Consider the following 15,904-nt stretch of genomic DNA (forward strand, 5'->3'; position numbering starts at 1 on the left):
TATTCCACTAGCTGTGTTCTTGTGTCATATTGTCTGCATGTGGCCTGCCGTTATAGACTGAAAAAGTTAAATTTGGTAGCACAACATTCCTTATTTTATTTTGGGTGCTACATTGCTATTAAATGCAGTTTTGAGAAAACTGCACTTCTCATCAAGCTCATTTTACAGGTGTTTTCATGAAATCTCAAGTGTGCTGGCCAGTATACCAAACTGCTACTTTAATTAAAGCTATTGTATGCCTAATAAAGCATCCATTATAATAATGGGTGTTTATTGGATTGCAAAATGAATCTTTGCGAGTGAAAGTTTCCAAGCTTGATCCCTCTAATGTCATCAGTTAAATGCTATCAGGAAGCAAAGTAGAAAAAACCTGAGCTTGAGACCTTGAAGAGCCACTTTCAGTGAAGAATGCTGCTGCGTTACATGGAACAGTGGTGTGACATGTTCAAAGGCAAATATTCATATCCTAATATTGTCAGTTTTAATAGTTATATTTCATAAATCAACAAACAACATAAGTCGGTGGTCTAAAACGCTTTTGAAAATCTGACCTATGATGTGTTACAATAATGAGATTTTAAAATCTTGGTTCTCTGAATAATGCAGATTATCTGTTAATTGATTTGAAGATGGATTGAGAAGTTTGAAGTGTTCGAATATTCTGTGTTCAAATACTGCTTGAAAGTAAATGATGCTGCAGCTGAAATCAGATTCTTTATTATTTCAACAATTCATACAATGGGGTTTAAGTATTGCGCAAATTAGTTTGAGCATTGTTTCCCTACAGAGGCTATGCAGTTCATCTTTTGTTGTTTCATAACTCTATTTTTATTCAAGATAGTATGTTTCCTATCATGTCACTCATGTTTTCATATTTCAGTTTATAAAACTCTTAAATTGGTCTGTTGGAGTGTATCATTTTCATTTACTAAAAATGGTTGTTACATTTTTCTGTGAAATCAATTTATAACTAATTTGTTTTCTTCTCAGGCAGTATAAGCACTTAAGATCTCAGTGCTCTTTTAGAGCAAGCTCCCTTACAATGTACTATAAGAGTATCATTGATATTTTTAGATAATGATCTAATGAGATTAATATATTGTATGCTTCCAAAAGTTTTATTGTAGGAAATACACGGCAAAGATGCCAAGGTAGAACTGTGTTTTCTCCAGCATGCTTATTTTGTTATGGTACCAGAGACACTGTAAATACAATACTCAATATGACAAAGATTTTGAAATCTTAGTCTGTCTTAGATAAAGTAAAATGTTGAAATCTTTTCAATTGCATTTGGACTGAATTTACAAAGAAAGTACTTCTGATTCCCAGAGATCATAAAGAAGCAGGGCGAAGGAGTGCCAGACTTAGTCCACGTCATGCGTACTTTACAAACAGAGAGCATCCCAAACCTTCCACCAGGGGGTGAATTGGCAAGCAAGTGAGTTTACACCTGCGTAAATCTGCTGTTGATTTAAAATAAATAAGGCCACTCTTAAAAAGGGAGGGGCACCAAAATATTTTTAAAGGGGCATTACGACTATTAGCCCTAACCTTTTCTTACAAATTTGGAATTATATTAAATATGGAAATGAAGGCATGCGTGATACCCTGTGGCAGACTGGGAGGTGGATTCTAAAATTAAAAGTAAACCTGTGTCATACCACAGCTGAAGAAAGGTCAGGCTATTTTTAAGAGTGGCCTCATCCTTTAACTGAAGTTCTTGAATATTTACCGCTTTTAAATCTTTCTAAATGTATGATTCTAATGGTTTAGGTATTTATATTTATATGTTTTGACTGGTTTAAACACATTAGTTTTTATTTGATATGTATAATGCTGGTTTTTATGGTATTTCATTTTCACCAAGTTCATAGTTGCCTTCCTTGGATGATAACGCATTAAAACTTCTGATACCATGCAGGCTGCACCAGTTGCCAGTCTGCTTCCGGGGTAAATTCAAACACTGGTTTATGACTAAATGGTTTGGGACCAGAGTATCTTTAAGAATTGCTTCTTCTCACATGAAGCCATTGCATCCATAAGACCATTTGATGAGACTGTGCCCTTTGTCCATCCACTGTCAGATGGACAGTGGATGGTTCACATTTGTGTGTGGACACAAATGGTGGGGGTCTTTTTTGTACTTTTGCTGAGGCCGTGGAAGGCCTGCCTAAGGAAGTTTGCCTTTCAATAAGCAGCTATCTCTCCTAGTGGTTCTCAACCTTTGGGTCCCCAGATGTTGTTGGACTACAACTCCCATCATCCCTGAGCTGGCTAGGGGTGATGGGAGTTGTAGTCCAACAACATCTGGGGACCCACAGGTTGAGAAAGGCTGCGGCTTAGACACTGCTTCTCAAAATGGGGTTTAAATGCTATTGTCTGCTCCATTTTGAACTGTTACAATTTTAGGTTTTTTTGTCATTTGGTAGCTTTGAACCTAACCTGTTAAGATTTTGAAGAAAATCAAGGAGTCTTTAATTCTTAGTTTTCTTGAATTTATCTTTAGGTAGAAAAGTGGATTAAAATGTAATTAAATAAAAAGGTCTAGTATTACAACATAATCAAGGCTGTAATGTCAAATCGTTCTTCATTCTGACAATTTTAGATGTTAGGCTATTGGGCACGGAGATACAGGATATTTTGACTACAATTGAACCAGAGATGAATTGAGAGTGTTAAATCTTGCATCTCTGTTCATCTTAGTTTGGCAGTAAAGTTCCAAACCATCTGTGGGAATTTTCTGTCTGGATGAGCCTTTACTGAAGCCCCAGTTTTTCCTGTACTGAAGGGTATTACTGGGAATTTCATCCACATCTTTACTGGGATTCAAACCCTGGTTGAAGACATGCCCAGTTGCTTGAGCATGGAATTTTCAAGTGGCGTAATTGTATTGGGGCTGCTGGGAATTCAAGCCCTACTGGGTGCAGATAACTAGTTGTGCTATGCTTTGGTCCTTGGCCCTCTCATTCTGCTGACATTCTCTGGTACTTGATTAATTCTTTTAAAATAAATGTTGCTTTCCTTATTTGGGATTTTGGTAAGTAGTTCCAGTAGTTTGGTTCAATTTGCTGTAGTGTTTGTTTTGTTTCTCTGTGCTTGTCCTACCTAGTTCGGTCTGCTGATAGTCAACTGGCTACTACTAAAATGGTTGAGCTGCTGCTTTTATCTATTTCTGTATAATGATGTGTTTTCTGTTATTAGTGTTGACGGTCTTATGGAATTCTGGTAAACTACCTTGAAAGTCAGTTTGCAGAAAGATGGCACACATTTTTTATATATAAGGGTTTCCTTTCCTTTTTAAAAGGTATTTCTATTTTGAGAATCTGTTTTCAGATGACAGTTGTCCTTTGGAAAATGCTGATCTTTAAAACCTTTTTTTTCCCCTTGCTTGCTTTAGACGGAGTGTGATTGAAGCAGTTTATAACAGACTGAATCCTTATAGAAATGATGATGCTGTGAGTATTAGTGCTGTCCAGCCTGTCATCCCGTCAGCCTGTCCTTACTGACCATTTTCACAAGTTTAGTTGAAAGATTGCTTTTTCTGTGCTTAAAATGTATTATGTTCATTAAAGCAAACAAAGAAATCCAGATTTGTGAGACCTGTTTATCACTGACATTGGGAGTCCCAATGCACAGCTGCCTTCCATTTGAATTGTAGCTGTAAAAATGCTTGCAGAAAGAAACATTTTGTTGCATGTGAATGGCAATGTATTTTGGTTGTCAGAAGTATTTTGCCTGTTGTGTCAAGTTGGGCTACTCGGTTTGTTCTTGCTGTAGCTTCAGCATTGGTGGACAAGCCATTAGCTTACCCCCATCTCATAATTGAATTATTCCGTGTGCAGTGCTATGTGACTAATACACTGAAAATCTTGGCATTTTTGTTTCACCACTTAATTTTCACAACTCTTCCGCTTCATTTTCACACGCACCCCATCTTCTGTCTCAAACATGTGCTTTGCGATTTCCTTGGCACATAACATGCCTCACATGCACACTACCCTTTCCACTTGTAGAAAGGTTCTTGGGGAGTTGAAAGGAAAACATTTTTAGCTCTGCATTCATGCATATGGGTGGCATCTACACAATCGTTAACCTTTCACTGTTGACTTTTTTTGCCTGTTCTGCCTGGTAGTGGGGACAGGTTGAGAAGTCTCTAATACTCAGAACTACTTTTTTTTTTACTCATTTTTGTGGCCACGCATGGTCTCATCAAAGTCCTCATTGATTTTACATCAAAGTAGCATATTTCTAACGCAGTGCATAACTTTTGTACATAATTCTACAGAAGGGTTTTCTTTGTATCATGGCAGTGGTGATGCTCAGCTAAGTTGTACAAGGAATAGAACCACTGAAATGGATGGGTTCAGTTACTTAAATCCACTGATTTCAGTGAGACTGCTTTGAGTATGACTAAGGTAGCTTATCACCCTGTATCTGGTGCACTTTTCAGAGGCTAGAAAAAGCAGAAAAGGGAGAATAAAGGGCGGAGCAATAGAAACAAGCTCATGGTGTGAGGCTGGCAGCCAGGAGAGAAACCAAATCCAAGATGATGATGATGATGATGATGATGATGATAATAATAAATTTTATTTATACCCCACCCACCCAAGACCGGGCTCAGGGCGGCTAACATCAGGTATAAAAACAATTGATTAAGATACAACTTAAAAACAGAATTAAAACACAACTTAAAATGCAGCCTCATTTCAGTGGAAGCCCTGATCAAAAACTGGGGGGAGAAAACGTCAAATCTTCACCAAGGCCAACTATCTAGACTGGTCCTACATGGGCCAGAAAAAAGCCAGGGAAGTCCCCAAATAGGGGTTCCATTGCAGAAGGAAAAGGAAAGAGGGGGAGGGGATCAGGCTGATTCCAAGCCAAAGGCCAGGTGGAATAACTCTGTCTTACAGGCCCTGCGGAAAGAAATCAGATCCTGCAGGGCCCTGGTCTCATGAGACAGAGCGTTCCACCAGGCCGGGGCCAGTGTTGAAAAGGCCCTGGCCCTGGTTGAGGCTAATCTGACTTCCTTAGGGCCCGGGACCTCTAGAGTGTTGCTATTTATTGACCTTAAAATCTTCCGCAGGGCATACCAGGAGAGGCAGTCCCGTAGGTACGAGGGTCCTAGATTAAGTACTTGAATTCAGACTGCACGGGTGAGCGCAACCTCACTGCATGTTGCACCAGGCTAAATGTAACTGGGTAGACAAAATGGAGTCAGTGGAGGAAATTAGGTTGCTTGGGCTGGTCATGCGTTGTGCTTTTGAGTGACTTGCCTCTTTGGAGAACTCGTCTTAAAACCACTGGAAGATTCTTGGTGGATGGTCTGTTACTGGAGGGCTTTTTATGCATAGTATAAGCCTTTCTAATTTGCCATCTTCCAGCACAAGGCTTTTAAATATTTTAAAAGGTGAAATAGATATATTCCTGTCATTTCTGGTATGGAGGATGCCAACCAAACTGAAATGACTTGACTGCTGTGCAAGATAATCTCCAGTTTCCCAGTTGGCTTCTCTTGAACATCAGTATACTGTATACAGAAGCATCAAAAGTGAGCAACCTCAAGATTCAGAAGCGTAAAGAAAATCCTGTTAATAATTGGAATGATACCATAACCTTTTTCTAGGTCAGCAACATTCAAAATGATTGCTTACAATTATTCAGCCAGGACGTCTTGACAAATGTAGATGCGTGCAAAACACTAATAATGCCGTATTTTACCAACACAAAAATGCCACCTGATTTAAGAGCCTAAGTCTTGTTCTTTAGAAAGTGGCATGTTCAAAGTCATGTTCTTTAGAAAGCCATGTTCTTTAGTTCTTTAGAAAGTGGCAGCTGGGTGCCCCAGGCTATTCTTATAGCCACCCTTCCTTAGTTGCTGACTGCATTGGGGTGCAGTATGCAGGAGTGGTGAATCTTTGGTCCTCCAGATGTTGCTGAACTGCAACTCCTACCAGCCCTAGCAAGAATGGCCAGGGTTGATGAAAGTTGTAATTCAGTGACCTTTGGAGGCCAAAAGGTTCCCCATATCTGGTTTAGTGGGACATGATTTAGGAACATGCACTCTCCTCTCCCTGTCCCATGTGGCTGGGAAGATGACCACAGAAGCCTTCACTAAGCCAGCTAATGTTTTCTATGTCACTTGGAGACAAATATGTGGTTCATACCAACGAGATCTGTCTAAATGAGCCTGCTTTAGAAACACTGGTTTGAACTTTGCTTGTCTGAAATCCACCATAGCTAGTGCCAAACACAATTTGTCATGCTAGAAGACTTAACAATCCCAAATTGGTCCAAATGGAAAGCAAAATCTCTTAACTCTCCCCCAGCTGTGTGAGAGAAGGCAAGGAGTAGGGAAATGTGCTGGAAGAGACCATTTTTGAAGTTGGTGGTTACAGTGATAGTGTTTTCATGTCACACCACCTCCATGAGTGGACAGGCAAGAAGGCTTTGGCCTTTAACTTGGCCACATGATTTGTAGCAAACTGGCTTGAACATCCAGCCAACTTCAAACCACAAGTTAGGAAGCTGGTTTGTTAAATTAGCCGAAGTTTGTTATTAACTGTGGTTTCAACACAATGACAAGCCGAAATTAGGGTGCAGGGAAGCTAAACACAGTTGAAGTCCTGCGCAGCTGAAGATTTCGGGGTGGGGGAGATTAAAGCCAGAGTCCCTGTTTTCACAAAATCCAAGATGTTTCGGTGCCTTTGGGTTCAGTAAACATCTCAAACCCTGCAATTTAATTTGCATAGTTAGACATAAAACATACTAAAAGTTATATGAAAATAAGCATTTCTTGCCTCTATTTTTTAATTTGCATTTCCTCTAGCTACTTTCAGCATTTCTAGAAATCTTAAATCTCTTAATGCTTTGCTTTCAAATGCCAGAGGAGTAGAAAAATCCATCTTTATCTGGGGAAATAAAGGGTGTAGTAGTACTGCTTGTCAGTCCTGTGATTATGAAGTGCTGAGTTACATCAGATACTGAACACCTGAAGCTACTGCTTACTTTAGTACCCAGGTGATGTCTTGCATCTGGTGAGTCAAGCCATTCTTCACCTCCACAGAACTGGCATGTGGAACAGAAATGCCTTGTTCAGCATTTAAACATGACTAAGGAAAAGAGGTGAATGACAGTTGGACAATATCTGTTTTAGATTAATAGCGTCTAAAAAGATACTTCTAATTATGTGAGTCTAGAGTACCAAGATTTTAAATTCTAAGGATGATTTCACTGAAACCTGCTTTCTAGCTTGCCTTATGGGGTAGGAAAACTGAAAAACTGTAGGAGAACATGTGTGAATAACTTTTGGTTTAAAGCAGAAGCTGAAAATTTAACTCTTGACACCTGAAAATAGTCTGCTTTTACGTTAAACTATTTACAAGGGAGGGCTGACCCTAAATAGCTTTTGTGTACTAGGTATCTTATCTTGTTAAACGCTCATAAGTTACTATTCCCAGAGTAAAGCTCTTCAGGATGTAAAGAACACCCGAATCCTAAAATTATCGCCGTATCTACCCTTTTCAGTCTGGATTATCCAGAAACTGCTGTAATTTTGGGCGCTCCAGACTTTAAAGGGTTCCTTCTCTTTTCTTTAAGGACTCTGCATCAACCGATGATATGTGGTAAAACTGCCATCTAAGCTGTGGAGTTTACATCCATCCTGATGGAAATTGCACCCTGCCCACAGTGACCCTTCCTAACATCCATCTTCCACCTTACTTGAAGGGGAAAAGATATGTTGGCGAAAGTGACTACACCAGGAAGCAGCAGTCCCAACACCTAGCCCAGGAACTGATGATCTTTTTTTCCCCTTTTTGTTTTCTATTGCAAAACAGACTTCTGTAAAAGTGATATTGAAACCAATATGTTGTAAATTGGACTCTAAGCAATTTTATGTTGTATGATTTTTGTTTTGTAAAGTGCAATTGTGGTTGTACAAAATGCTTATTTAATGATGAACTGCTTTACATCGATTAAGGTTAGATTAAATGCTTGGTTTGTTGCTTTGAACAACAGTAATCTAGCCCTTTTCCATTCACATTTGTGGTTCTGGATTGCTGGGAGCAGCAACCTCGCCCGCTGAGCGCTCAGGAGGTACATAGAAATTGTGTAAAGGCTATTTTATATAAAGGCAGATCATTGCAATTCTAGTATGGAAAATAACTGATAAAACAGTTCATTCTCCATCGAACTTTTAGTTGTTCGATTAAAAATAATAATAATTCCTGCGGGATCTAAAAATCCTATTGAAATAGATGGGAAGTTCAGTGAACAAATGGGACAGGTTTGCCAACCTTGCAACATGGCAGTGAAATATAGATCATGGGGGTTAAAATGCCTTGATTATTTGCACCTTTAAAAAACCTTTACCTTCAGTTAATTTTCAGTTATGTAAGAGGCTATGTCTTTATTTAGTAAAAGCCTGCAGCATTTTTATCATCCTGATTGGCTGGGTTGGCTGCTGTTCCAAGTAAAATACTTTGAATTCCATTATATCAATAAAGATTGATTTAACAAACAACAAAATTTAACAATATATGTGTAACTGCTTTCTCCCTTGTCTTTTGAAATGCTTGTAAATGAGATGTCATGTGGATAAATATTTTTTATTAACTAATTGCCCATTTATGAAATGGGAAAAACTCTTGACTGTTGCCCAAGGCACAGGTGGATATTTCTCCCCAGTTAGCAGGCGTAATATGGTTTCAGAAATGAAATTTCCCCCCCATGAGTTTCTTTCAAGATTTTTGCTTTGAGAGAATCATGTGAAGTTATACTTGCCTCTTGTTAATGAAAACTCATTTGTCAGAGTCTGACAATCTTACTTTTTATGGTATGTTTTATATGGCCCCATTGACTTAGAACAAAAACTAGTGTTTTAACAGTATGTGAGGTTTGAAATACAGCATGTTCATAATATTTAACTGTTGAGATTAAATTTTAATTCTTAAAAAAATCATAAAAGTAATAAAACTAATTTGACTTTTCTCCTATTGAACATTCAGAGATAACTTTTCAAATCAGTCGTGTTTGCAGAACTACTGTTTCGTGCACCTTGTATTTTGTCCCTTTTTATGTTGAGAATATTGTATGATCAATATGTAGCTTTCTTTAATCTTTCGGTCAACAGATTCCCCCTCCAAAGGAAAATCAACAAAATATATAAATAGGTTGTAGCAATGTAGCTAGAAATTTTTTTAAAAAGGTGTAAAATATACCTTTTTATAGGAAGCAATGTACAATGCGTTTTTCTATATCTGTCTTTCCCCCCCTAACTTGGAAATATACATTTGTGTGTATATATAGCCTTAAAACTGTTGCAGAGTTAGGGAGTGTTGAACAGTGTTGAACAGTGAAAAAGTAACTTAATAATGTCTCAACTAAGGATAGCATTATACCAGCAAACACTTTTATTTTATTCCTCTTGTTTGTGTGAGGTGCTTAACCTTGACATCATTGTAATCAGTTTGTACCCTGTTAAAGCATGAAGAAAAACCTTAAGCACTATTTGTATTTATAAATTTATAGCGATTTTGGGTTAAAGAACCAATCCTTCCCCCTACATACAAATAAATGGTTAAAATGTACAGTTTTGTTGAGTTCAGACTATAAAGATGTCAAAACGTATAGGATCACGAGAACCTATTTCAGAGACCTGTATTTAAAATACTACAAGGTCAGCTAGTAAAGAATGTTAAAGTGGTTCCAGGATTGGTAAGATAACTGCTCCTTTTTCTGTGCAAACTGAAGTGCAGTTCTTTAATTTTTTTTCTCCAGAACTTCAGGCTATGCTGTGGAAACTTAAAAGTTTAAAATATTTTATAAATCACAAGTGGAAAGCCATATGTTAAAACAATAATTTAAATGTCATAATGACATAGCGTATGTTTAAAACATACCGCAGGCGCACCCTTTAAACAAACAAAAACACAATTCTTCTGCTGTTTCTACTAGTGCTAAGAAAGGGGTTGAAGGGGGGGGCAGGGTAAAAAAAAGAGGCACGGCAGTTGTAGAGCCCCCCTCCCTTACATTTGGCACTTTGAAGGAGTCAAAGCACTGTGTTAGTTATGCCTGCTAAATACACTGCTATTCTATGTATACCAAAATGAGATTAAATCCATATAATCAATGCACCACATATTCTAGCAAAGGCGCTTGCTCACTCTTGTTCATTCGTCTGCAAAAAAAGGCACTTTTCGTTTTTGCAACTTTTAAAAAATGCTAAAAAAAATTTTTAGAACACCTCAGGGGCGATGCAGCAAAGTTTTGAAGAATTGTGTGCTATTTATTTCCCTAACTTGGAGGGGAGGAGTGGATGCCTCTGCTGACAAAATAAAGTAATATGATGGTCCCAAATTTACCTGTAAGGTGTTAATATTTTGTTCCTTTGCTTTTTGCTTCACGTCCATACGGCTCTGTATATTTTTCTTAACTTTGGACAGCGTTAAATTTCTGACCATTACAGTTTAGATCTATCAGTGAGTTCTGAACATTAATAATACCAAGTTACACTTACAGTAGTCCACATTGTTGAATTCAGTATGTGTTAGAGTTGGTTTACAGAACGTGGGTTCTGACCTATATCAAGCTCCTATTATATTGTAGCTTTTTACACAATTCCACCTATTCATTAAACAAAATTGGGCTGGAAGCACAAGTTTTCATTCATTTCTACAGGTATCATTTCGCCCCTGTGGTTAATGTTTGTTCAGACGTGCACCTAAGCAGTTTAAAAAAAAAGTATACAATAAGTTTCAGCTACTGAAATAGTTCAGTGCCTGAAATTCGTAGTTTCATCATGCGAGGAGGCCCCATGCAACCAGACACTTAAACTTAGAAGAATTAGATATTTCTAATCTCAGGAGTTAGTACCCTCTGTAAAAACCAAGGTATAACTCAGTGTTATATCTGCTTAATACAGAAGTGCAACTGGCTCAGAGCAGTAGCCTGGTTTTCCTTTTTGTCATTTTAATCAATCTGGAGCCAATGAAATCCGAATTGGAGAAAATGTCATCCATGTGTGATCAGCGTGTTCTGTGCTTCCTTCATAGAATTCAAAGTACAGGGTAGCAACATTGCTTACGTTGCACAGTTCTAATATTTGTATCTTACTCTTTCTTGAAGAGCTTTGGACAGATGACAGTTATCCAGAGTTACCCATCAAACGTCATGGCAGAATGGAGCTTGAATTCCAATCTGCCCCGTCCAAGACTTCACACTCAGTCCAGTTTAACTGCATTTCTGTTAGTCCATGTTGGACCTGAGATTCTGTGGTGCATGGAATAAGCTGACGCAAGTACAAATTTATGCATCATGACCATTTCCGAAAGCTAACCTTCAGTACCTGATCTAAAGGAAGGATCCTGCATCACAGAGATTGCTGATTGGCATGCCTTTCCAAATCAACTTTTAAGCCACAGCATTTTGTTTGCTGAGGCATCCCGAGGATCTATATACTGCAAGATGTGGCCTGTTTTTTTATCCCTTGTTCCTGCCTTTTCATGCATTTTGATATTTTGCAGTGGTGGATTTGTATTCAGTTTAAAAGGCGTCACATAAGGGAGAAGAAGAAACCTGCACCTCAGGCTATTGTTTGGAGTTGGTAATAACTGATCAAGCAGGAGAGAAGTTCCCGCAATAGGTGAATCCTTTTTGAATAATAATAATAATAATAATAATAATAAAATTTTATTTATACCCCGCCCTCCCCAGCCAAGACCGGGCTCAGGGTGGCTAACAACCAATAATAAAAACAAGTTGATTAAAATACAGTTTAAAAAAGATTAAAATACAACATTAAACCATTAGAAGCACCTTTTATATCTCTGCAGGGAATTGTTTTTTGGTAGCCCTTCGTCCAGTCTTCCCTTGGAAGAAGCAGTTGCGCTGCCTTCTAAGCCTGCCAAGAGACTGGCTTGCAGACTGCCCTGGGCAGGGAGATATTTAAAAAGAGACATCTGGTGGCTTAAGATCAAACAGCCCCATGATTTCTCCCACAGTGGTGGCATGAGATGGTGCACTCTATGGAGGAAGGCTAAATGATGTGAAATGGCTGGTGTTAGAGGGTATAGGTGGGGGACACAATTTGTCCTGCAAGATGCACTCTTAAGGAAGCTGTCAAATAATGTTGCTGAGATGGCCATTTAAAATGCCCTAGCAGAATGCACTCTGCTCTTTTCCTCAGCCAAGCCTTTAAAACAGGAACGGCAAATCAGCAAATATCAGCGTTTCTGCAAAACTGCCCACAAACAGTTTTTTTTTCCAGTTCCATGGGGCATTGGCCCAAATGGCTGTAGCTGCTTCCAGGCATGTCTCTGGGGTGCTATAGAGCTGGCTGTAGTGCTTCCTTCTAGTGCAGCCTTTCTCAACCTTGGGTCCCCAGATGGTGTTGGACTACAACTCCCATCGTCCCTGACCACTGGTTGCTGCCAGCTGGGTGTGATGGGAGTTGTAGTCCAACAACATCCGAGGACCCAAGGTTGAGAAAGACTGTTCTAGTGCATGGGTAGGCAAACTAAGGCCCAGGGGCCGGATCCGGCCCAATCACTTTCTAAATCTGGCCTGTGGACAATCTGGGAATCAGCATGTTTTTATATGAGTAGAATGTGTGCTTTTATTTAAAATGCATCTCTGGGTTATTTGTGGATCATAGGAATTTGTCCCCCACCCCAAATATAGTTCACCCCCCCACAAGGTCTGAGGGACAGTGGAGCGTCCCTCTGCTGAAAAAGTTTGCTGACCCCTGTTCTAGAGGACCAAGGCCTTGTTTCACCCTAGGGATATTATAGACCACTTGCCTGGATTTTCAGCATTCACAGAAAGATACTTTTTAAAAAGGTATGCAGAGAAAAATGCATTCTTCTGCTCCGTGAGTCATAATATGCTGCTGCTTTCCAGAAAGAGGGGAAGAGAGAGACAATTTAGCGCTTCCACCTTTCCCTAATCCATCCTTTGCCAACCTGATGCTCTCCAGATGTTTTGTTGGCTACAACCATGCTGCCTGTTGCTGATGGTAGTTGTAGTCCAAAACACGCAAGATTTGCAAAGGCTGCCCTAATGCCTGACTGGCTCTTTTAAGTTGTGATCTATATAAAAGGTAAAGGGACCCCTGACCATTAGATCCAGTCGTGGCCAACTCTGGGGTTGTGGCGCTCATCTCGCTTTATTGGCCGAGGGAGCCAGCGTACAGCTTCCAGGTCATGTGGCCAGCATGACTAAGCTGCTTCTGGCGAAACCAGAGCAGCGCACGGAAACGCCGTTTACCTTCCTGCTGGAGCGGTACCTATTTATCTACTTGCACTTTGACATGCTTTCGAACTGCTAGGTTGGCAGGAGCAGGGACTGAACAATGGGGGCTCACCCCGTCGCGGGGATTTGAACCGCCGACCTTCTGATCGGCAAGTCCTAGGCTCTGTGGTTTAACCCACAGCGCCACCAGCGTCCCTGTGATATATATACTTCCCCCTTAATGTTGGTTAATCATTGCTATTAACATGTAATCTCCATCTCACAACCGTATGCTTTCTTGTGTTGTGGTTAGTTTTGTTTCCTGGTAGCCGTGTCCCTTACCCAGTTTCCGACTTGCCAGAAAGCATGCAGTTTCATCAAATCCCTGTTTAATTTCAGCGATCCAAAGCCAACTTTGTCTGGTGGTTTTGTTTTAGTTTTGGGTCTGCTTAGGTCTTGTGGCACCTGAAAGACTCGTGGAGACGAGAGAGCTTAGCACACTTGTTCCTGCTTTGCATGTGAGCAGCATCCCGGAGGAGCACAACTTGTCTTAAGCATGAAGTCCAAGCACACTGTGGCAGGTGTGGGAAACCTTTGGTTGTTTCTGAACTTCACTTCCCATCAGCCCCAGCAAACATGGCCACTGGGCAGAGACAATGGGAGTTGTAGTTCAACACAGGTTTTCCACACCTGTACTGTGGCTACAGGGACGCGGGTGGCGCTGTGGGTTAAACCACAGAGCCTAGGACTTGCTGATCAGAAGGTCGGCGGTTCGAATCCCCGCAACAGGGTGAGCTCCCATTGCTCGGTCCCTGCTCCTGCCAACCTATCAGTTCGAAAGCACATCAAAGTGCAAGTAGATAAATAGGTACCGCTCTGGCGGGAAGGTAAACGGTGTTTCTGTGCGCTGCTCTGGTTCGCCAGAAGCGGCTTAGTCATGCTGGCCACATCACCCGGAAGCTGTACGCCGGCTCCCTCGGCCAATAAAGCGAGATGAGCGCCACAACCCCAGAGTCATCTGCAACTGGACCTAATGGTCAGGGGTCCCTTTACCTTTACCTTACTGTGGCTACACACCTGCACCGCCGTACCTTTTCTATTTACAGTTCCAGTATATAAACTTCTTTTTCTCGCAAAGCTCTGTACACCACAAATTACTTTGCTTTGTATCTGCAGGTTACATTATTTAGGTTTTTCCCCTACCTGTATGTGCCTTTGTATTAATTTGAAAAAAGATGACCTCCAGGTTATTTTATGTTATGAAAACTTGCAAGTGTGCCGGGTGAACATCTGGCTGCGACTTCTCCCTTCTTCTGCAGTCCTGGTGCACTTTTTATGCTTTGCCTTTAACGGTCATTTTTCCCACTTTCAAGCAAAGCTGTGAGCACAAAGTGCTCTTTAGAACCCCAAACCATCTGTGTAGGGACACTGGTAAGTTTCATAAGGTAACTTATGCATTGGCTAACCCAGTGTATTGATTCCGGAATAGAGTGGAGGGACTAGGTCTCGGGGAAAGTTTTTCCCGAGTCCTCAGGGGCAAAGAGGAGACTCAGCCTTCCTTTCATCTGTTAAACAGCCATTAGGGGAAGGGTCTGGGCTCAGAGATTATGTATCGAAGGGTGTGTGATCTCTGAGCCCATATTCCCCATCTCCAGTGCAGTCACTTCAAAGACGGGAGGGGAATCTAAAATAGATGGGAACATGCTGGGAATTTTGTGAAGGCACTAGGATTTAAGTATGGACACGGGAAGGAGAAATGCCTGTAGCAGCCTTTGCAAACCTGGTGCCTCCAGCAGTTTAGGAATATAACACAACTGCCTAGGATGGATGGAGTTGTAGTCAAAAACATCTGGATGGTGCCAGTTTGCTGAAAACTGGCCTAAGGAATATTTTGGAATTCTATTTTTATGCCTCTCTGTTACAGTTTTTAAAAGTGGTCTTTTAAATTTTAGTTCCAAGTAAGCTGCGCTTTCCTGAAATAAATTTCATTTTTCATTCAGAATCCGTGCCTTTGTTTCATTCACACTTGACCAACCTGCGCCAGCTCAGACAAACGCCATACTAAAACGTTGCTTCTTCCCTAAATACTGGGATTCTTTCAATAAGAGTGAAGCAGTCTTGTGGTTAGCATGATTAGATGATGGCAGCTACATGTCATTTTTATAATTGAGGAGTGGGTGGCACAGGTCAGTTTGCCAAAGGAGGCTGTCACTGCAGTCCTGTAGTGCCTGACACATAATGACAGCCTCTTCCATCCTCCCATCTCATGGCTCCCAACAAAACATTAACAACACAATAAAATGTTGAACATCAAAAACTTCCCAATACAGCGCTGCCTTCAGATGTCTTCTAAAAGTTGTGTAGTTGTTTATCTCTTTGACATCTGATGGGAGGGTGTTCTACAGGGTGGGAGCCATCACTGAGAAGGCCCTCTGCCTGGTTCCCTGTAACCTCACTTCTTGCAGTGAGGGAACCACCAGAAAGCCCTCGGAGCTGGACCTCAGTGTCCGGGCTGAACGATGGGGGTGGAGACGCTCCTTCAGATATACTGGACCGAGGCCGTTTAGGGCTTTAAAGGTCAGCACCAACACTTAGAACTGTGCTTGGAAACGTACTGGTTAGTGGATCATTTGATGAAAATGTTGATCCACTGTGGCACCTGTGAAGAAGAAGAATC

General features: G+C 40.6%; 1 protein-coding gene and 1 long non-coding RNA gene across 3 annotated transcripts in view; one reads left to right on the plus strand and one right to left on the minus strand.

The window, feature by feature from the left end:
• The window catches only part of PPM1A (protein phosphatase, Mg2+/Mn2+ dependent 1A), a 33,651-nt gene extending 25,438 nt beyond the window's left edge, over positions 1-8,213 (plus strand). The window contains exons 4-6 of one of the 2 annotated variants that reach the window (XM_080991714.1): positions 1,330-1,438; positions 3,398-3,455; positions 7,525-8,213. In XM_080991714.1, coding sequence (XP_080847840.1) covers positions 1,330-1,438; positions 3,398-3,455; positions 7,525-7,572 — 215 coding nt within the window. In that variant the 3' untranslated portion in view covers positions 7,573-8,213. The remainder of the gene's footprint in view (positions 1-1,329; positions 1,439-3,397; positions 3,456-7,524) is intronic. The other variant, XM_080991715.1, reaches the window with a different exon arrangement.
• Positions 8,214-9,246: 1,033 nt separating this feature from the next.
• LOC308470528 lies at positions 9,247-15,508 on the minus strand. The gene is made up of 2 exons (XR_013982465.1): positions 14,305-15,508; positions 9,247-13,917 (listed from the first exon to the last, which is right to left on the minus strand). It is a non-coding gene; the product is annotated as an uncharacterized lncRNA (long non-coding RNA).
• Between the last annotated feature and the right edge of the window lie 396 nt (positions 15,509-15,904).

Source organism: Podarcis pityusensis (assembly GCF_964106645.2).
Source record: "Podarcis pityusensis genome assembly, chromosome: 1".
Taxonomy (NCBI): domain Eukaryota; kingdom Metazoa; phylum Chordata; class Lepidosauria; order Squamata; family Lacertidae; genus Podarcis; species Podarcis pityusensis.